At 36.6% G+C, this 7,144-nt stretch overlaps 1 protein-coding gene across 1 annotated transcript; it reads right to left on the bottom strand.

Annotated features, from left to right (window-relative positions):
• Positions 1-3,190: 3,190 nt before the first annotated feature.
• LOC149577939 (UDP-glycosyltransferase 86A1-like) lies at positions 3,191-4,746 on the bottom strand. The gene is made up of 2 exons (XM_089794686.1): positions 4,199-4,746; positions 3,191-4,101 (listed from the first exon to the last, which is right to left on the bottom strand). The coding sequence occupies exons 1-2, from the start codon at positions 4,653-4,655 to the stop codon at positions 3,215-3,217; spliced, it is 1,344 nt and encodes a 447-aa protein (XP_089650812.1). The 5' UTR covers positions 4,656-4,746; the 3' UTR covers positions 3,191-3,214.
• Between the last annotated feature and the right edge of the window lie 2,398 nt (positions 4,747-7,144).

Raw genomic sequence — 7,144 nt, forward strand, 5'->3', positions numbered from 1 at the left:
AATATGGAAAATTTGAATAAGGTGACAAGTGGGAAATAGAGCAATGACAAACAAGGGAATGTTTTTGCAAGTATTGAAGAGGGAATGGAGACTAGGGATGAAATTGAAGAAGCTCTGCCAACGAAAAAACCTGAATACTAGGAGGAGAACCCTAGTGAGAGCTTGGAGAAATTGACTCAAGATACTCAAGGTTTAGGTGCTAACAATCCGAGTAAGGATGTTGGAAATGTGATTGCTAGCATTGTGGGCTACTCTTCCTTTGACTCTAAAGAGCTCCCGATTGGAAAAGATAAGGGAGAAAAAGAGGAGAAATTATTTTACACCCCAGCTGGTGTTGAGAAAATTAAAGAAAAAATGGAGTCCATTGATGCCTTTGATTCTTGGGTTCATAATGAAATTGTTTCCCTAAAGATGGCGGTCAATGATTTGCAAAGGGACCACAAAAAGGAAGTGCAAATCAGAAAGGAGGAGGATGGTCCTAGATAGTTGATTAAAGTCGAAAGGTTATAAATAATAGTGATAGGAAGATTCAATCTTTGGTTCATAAGTTGTTAAACTAGGAGCAAGAAGGCACTAACTGAAAATTGAACCCATTGGTGAAGAGAAGGGCGAGGACATCCAAGGACCCAAGGACAACTCAACAAAAAAAAGTTCAAGGCTGGTTACAAGACCATAGAGGGAGTCCTCAAGGTCATTTAGATTCAGGCTTCCAAAGCTCTCAGAGAGCTGGCTTAGGTGCATTTATGCTTTTTTTGTTGTTTTGTTGGTTTGCTTCCTTAGTTTTTTGTCATTTGTTGGTTTTGGGTGCCGAGTTTGTTAAAGTGTAGTCTATTTCCAACAGAGTCTTTCATTAGGATTCTTAAACTTCTATATCTTATATGTATTGACTTTTGGGTTTTAGGTCCCTATAAAACATGTTTTTACCTTTATTCAAAAAAAATGTTGATGTATCAAGACCTTTAGTGTACAAATAAAAAGGGAAATATTATATGTTTATGTTATGTTTACTAAATCTATTCAAGTGACATTAGCATAATGATTTCCTCTATATCAATTCATAACCATGTAAGATCTTCTCTAAGTGGCTCATTGTTTCCTTCTCTACTTTGGGCTTAGCTCCAAATTTAATGTAGACTATTGCAAATTTGTGAGGAAATTTTAAGATGTTTTCTCTAATTTTGCATGGGTAGAACATTTTATGTTATAACATGAAACCTGCACTACTTTTGGTTACACAGTCATCGTGAATAATCCATGTACTCTTCAATAAATATGTTGGAGAAGAAGCTTTACTTGCTTGGAAGCAATTTTGATAATTTGTAGGTCCCTGACTATCTTTCTTTTGGTTTTGTCACTTCAAGAAATAATATTGCCATTGAAACACCTTGCCAAAACTTATATTTAAATGCAACTATTGTAGATCCCATCCTTCTATACTCATTTCCATATTATGATCCATTTTTCAACTCTTTGTTCTTTTTTGTACCATCCCAGTAACATCACTAATGCAACTTGTAATGTCAATTTTATAGTTCTTAAAAAATGCATCTTAGAATTTAAAAAAAAATTAATAATTAAGCACCTTAATTTATATGTATCTCTACTCTAAACATAGAATAATTTATATTAGCTTTTTAACTATATTTCTATCATTATAGGTTTCAATTGCTCAAATTATTGAATGTGTTGCTACCAATACAACTCAAAACACAAATATACACTTCAAAAAGACAAAATATCTACTAGCCACTACAAGGGATTTATTTACTTTAAAACATTTTAGACCATAACAAAAGGAGCGAAGCATTGATAATTTGATTTGTGGAAAGAAGAATTGTCCAAATTTGAATCCCGTTGGTCTACAGAGAGTGTTCTCATTAAGGACTCATTTGGCTTCTGGAATTGGATTGGAATAAGGATCTATAAATATCCAAAATTTCAAATCTTCTGTTTGGGTGTGCCAAATCATAATTGAGAATAGGAATACACATTCCCATTTTGGCCAGAAACAAACATTTGTTATTCCACCTAAATAGGTGGAATTGGAATAGTCATTCCTATTCCCATTTTCTTTTTGACTATTTGATAGAAGTTTGCAATTCATTTTAAAAACATCCCTCTAATGATGAAATTTGATATTGCTTTCTAAGCAGAGTTACACTTAAGCCGAGTCCACTGAGAACATTCATTCTTTCCACACCGCACTACCCAAATCTGTTTTGCATCTTTGACTACTGCCATCAATGCCAAAATCTTCCACCATCTTCATCGCAAACACCCAGAAAGAGAAGAGGGCATCTTAGATTGAGGAGGGCACTTGGCGATCGCCCATTCTTCATCACGATGTGATTTGCGAGAGGTTGACCCTGATACTCTGCAATAGGAATTGATTCCACCAACATTTTGAACTATCAAATGCCTTCGACAGAGGCCCTCTCAACACTTTGCATGTTTCATTGCAATATATCACTTTTTAAATCAATTATTATATTTGACACGAATCAAATGTGGGCCCAAAACATAGGGGATGGTGTTGACGTGCGATTTTCACCACATATAATTATTAACATTGAAACTAACAAGAAAAACATAATTTTTTATCTAAAAATAAAATCAAGAAATATGGGCATTTTTTAATTTTCGAAAGCACACAAATCACAGTAATGGAAAGCAATGAAGGAATCTGCATCCTTCGATTTAGGTTCTCCTCTCAACACTTTGTCAATGACGAATTTCAGGGAAATGGTTAATTTGGATCTAACAATGGAATCAGATTTCAATTCTAATTCTAATTTCAATTTTGTAGAACCAAACGCAACTGGAATAACAAATTCAAAATAACAAATTCTAGAATAACAAATGTAGAATATCAAATGTCAGAATAGCAAATCCGCAATATTAGATTCCAACAACAAAACACACTTTAGAGTTTGACTCTCTATTCCGACTCTAGCAATGATGATTCAAGTTTTTAGCCTAGGTCTCTTAATCAAGACCATATTTAACAATGACACACTAAAGAAGAAATTAAACTTTCAACAATAAATCAACTTTGACCATTCAACACTTTTAGCCAAAAGAATCAATCCTTAATTAAGCCATTTGCTTAATCAATAGTTATTTTGATAGTGGCTTGTATTACTGTGACAAACAATGGAGAAAGGGATGGAAAGCAACTACCCATCTCAAAATCCTTTGTTGTTTGCTACTTCTTTCATCGGCGTTTCCCTGCTTTCAACCGATCCACAAGTAGTCTCAGATTACTCCCAGACATCCCGTCGATGACTTCCTCTCTGGCGACCTCTCTAAATCTCTCCACCGCTCCTCTCAATCTCTCGCTCTCCTCCCCTTCCATCAACACTTTCACCTTCCCTGCAATCTCTTCTGCTCCAGTTACCCTGTTTTCGTCCTCTTTACTCCTCCCTCTCACCCCAAACTCCCATTCCTCCACAACGAGCATGCAATTGACGAACTGATCCATTCCAAGAGGAAATCCCAAAATGGGAACACCCGCAGAAACGCTCTCCAAAACGGCGTTCCATCCACAGTGGCTGAAAAATCCCCCAATCGAGGGATGCGAAAGAATCTCCTCCTGATTAAACCAGGGCTCAATAAAGCCCCGATCTTTACATTCCTCCATAAATCCACTCGGCAGCATTTCACACACATGAGATGCCTCTGCATCCGGACGAAGCGCCCAAACAAAAGAGTACCCACTCTGCATTAGACCCGCCGCAATTTCACCCACCTGAGCTCTCCCAACATTAAGAAAGCTGCCGAAGGAAACATAGATGACCGATCGGGCCGGTTTCGAATCCAGCCATCGACTGCACTGTGAATCTCTGCAGCCGGTAAAGGGCATGTTCAATGGCCCCACGCACTGAACAGGAGTTTTGTGGCGCAAGGCATCCACTGCCCTGCAATCCAAGGCGTAGAAAGAATTTGCAACAATCCAATCTGCTTCTCTCACATTTACCAAAGACTGCAAAATAGTATTGCTTAGAGGGGAGGGAGTGAAAAGGGCGTCCGCGAGGAGTTCCGTCGGTTTGAACGAAGGCACACCGGGAATATCATCCACGCTGCTCTGTGACCCAACTGCAACTACAACAACAAACTATAAACAATAAGTTTTGAATTTAAATTCCAAGAATTAAAAACAATTTGACCATTTATGGTTCTTGGTTTTTTTCTTCTTTACCTAAGTCAAAGTGATACAAGATGGAAAAATGTGTGACAGAGGCTGGCCAGAGGGAAATGGAGAGGAGATGAAGTTGTTTCGCAAGAGGGACTGCCCAGCCGAGCAAAGTGTCGGCCACTATGCAGGACGGTGTGGATCCAGAGAGATTGAGGTCTGATATGAGGCGGGTCACATGGGATTCCATGTTTGAGAGGGAGAGGAAAAAGGCCGCCATGTTAGCCGACCTTTCTGATTCCCCCACCACGCAGTCTGGAATGATGCCCGCCCGAATGTCCAAACCATGTTTTTGAGCATTCCAGAAAAAATCATCCTCCGCCTGCGTAATGATTTTGTGCCACGTCTGGGTGAGGACGAAAGTCAGAGAGAGTCCATGAGAGGCAAGCTTTGTTGCGAGTTTCATCATGGGGTTGATGTGGCCTCGCCCTGGATACGGAACAACTACTGCGTGCCCTGCCATTTTTTCGTCAAAGCAGGATAACCGAGTTTAGAATGAGCATTCAGCTGCGTATCAAATGCTCGAGAGAACGTGGAACGGCCTCGTTGGGAACGTTGCGATTTTGTTTTGTATTTTTTTCTTAAAGCACAGAAACTGAGTTTAGCATGCGCCCTCAGCTGAGTATCAAATGCTGAAAGCACGTGGGACGACCTCATTGTGAATGGTGCAATTTTGTTTTCTATTTTTAAAAATTTAGATTACCAAGGGAGGGCCTCGGCTGTTGGTAGGGGCAACGTGTAAACGACGAACTAAAACCTATATCTTATTAAGGTTGGCACACTTCATTTACAAAATAATTCCTATATATTGTTACATGTATCTTATCAATCGCATCTTAGTGTGGAATGGGTATGTCATAGAGTTATGGAAGGTTATTTTTGTATTTGACTCTCTCTCTCTCTCTCACACACACACACACACACATCCTCATCACATAGTCTTGTGCATTTATGAGGTTCTATAGACACTTCATTTGATACAGTTGGTCTCAAATCTCTAAGGCAACTATGCATCAATAGTTCATTACCAGGTCCCAAATTTTCTAAGGACTTTTGAAAGAGATGTGCGAGAGATGCATGACAGTCCCATTTCAGATTTTCCCAAAATGTCATAGCAATGTCATTGTCTTGCACTGCAAAAAAATACATAACATTTGGAAACATTTATATTTCATGAGCATCAATATGATCTACTTTGCATGTGAATTGAAAACTCTCTTTGGATGTGAATCAGGAAACCTCTTACAGTATATGGGTTTGCAAATTTACCAGTCCATTTTTTTGTTGGCATCTTTCTCCCATTACAAAAATAATGTACTTCAAATTGACTATAGAAAACACTCTTGCAAACAACTTGTTCCAAGGTCGCCTTCTTCTTTTAACAATCTACTATGTTCAGTAATCTACTCACATGCTCCACACGTTAGTCTAAACCAAAGCATTTGGGAATATCCAAATGAACTTTATATGTCTTTTAATATTTTCATTACATCCCTAACAACATCACTAATAAACAGTCTCTTTGAAGAACTATGAGCTCATATCAGTGGATTCTTTGAGTTTATATTGACCACCAGACCAACCACATATACAAGAAACCTTTTCTATTGTGCTGGTTAGATCTTGATCAAAATATTGAGTAGATATAACCATATTTTGGTTTCGAACATATGAAGAAACAATATCATAAAATAGGGGAATAATTTTGACACTTGACTTAACTGTAAAACTCATTTCATCCAAAAAGGATTGCAACTATAGAAATATTGGGAAGAAAATATGAATACAAATCCTACTTTCTTGTATGCATTGATAAGAAGGGTCATCATCTACAAATTTTCTTTCTAAGCAAGTGAAAATGTCTGCTCAAGAGCACAACATAGTCAGCTAGCAAACCATTGGCATTTGGTCTTAGGGCCATAAAACTCTAGTGTACAACATATAATCATTTTAGCCTAAACTATTGATTATTATCATAAATGCAATGTGATGTACCACAAATGACAAAGATGATTTTATGGGATACAAAAGTTGAGCTATAGTCAAAATGTGTGTCTACCACTTAGAATTAAATGGAACCTGAGTAGAAAATATTTTTTCTCTGAATTATCGTATTCATTTTTATCCAACCTATGAATGGAGATTGTTTGTGGTGAATGAGATTTGATAGGAAAAAAATGATTTCACTTCCAATATGTCATGTCTGATACTTCAAGTACTATGTCTTTAGTCTTTGGGGGCACAATTGCATAGAAAGGTATGTGACTATCCTCCTTATACAATGCATCATCGACCAAATTCAAAAAATAAAAAACACAATAATTTTTTTTTGAAATTTTCAGCATTTGATCTTCACGATTTGCATATTTTGTGATCGAAAACAACAAAAAAAAAGAGAAAAAATTACCTTGCTTTCACGAATCTAAAAAAAAGGGACTCACGTGTACTATAGACCCCCTAGAATGCATAATAAATTTACAATTCCCAAACACAAATTTTCCAAGAAATAATAAAAAAGAAACTTGCAACTTAAGCCATAAAAACTAGCATAATTTGAAAAAATATTTAGAAAGTACCTCCACACAACTGTAGTCCATTGAAGTAACTTTCAAATGATATATTGTTAAGTGAAAATGGACTATGTATGTGAAAATTAAGCAAAATAAAAAAGATGACTATTTTAGGTACAATTTGAATCCATATAAACTCAATGGAATTGTTGAATCTACATAGGCTCAATAGAGTTACAAGTATGACATATTCATCCCTCTCCCTTTGTCTATCTATATTTTTATCTTTATACCATATTTATATAGAAAATATTTAGAGCATGTATATTTATTCTTAACATGAATTTCATTTTGTTAAGCTGGTATTCAATGTGACAAATGAACCAAACTGTCACTACTTGAACTCATAAGATTTCCTAATACTATCTAGGTTATCTTTATT

This window comes from Cupressus sempervirens, chromosome 1, assembly GCF_028749045.1.
Source record: "Cupressus sempervirens isolate cs-2001-9-10 chromosome 1, ASM2874904v1, whole genome shotgun sequence".
Classification (NCBI taxonomy): domain Eukaryota; kingdom Viridiplantae; phylum Streptophyta; class Pinopsida; order Cupressales; family Cupressaceae; genus Cupressus; species Cupressus sempervirens.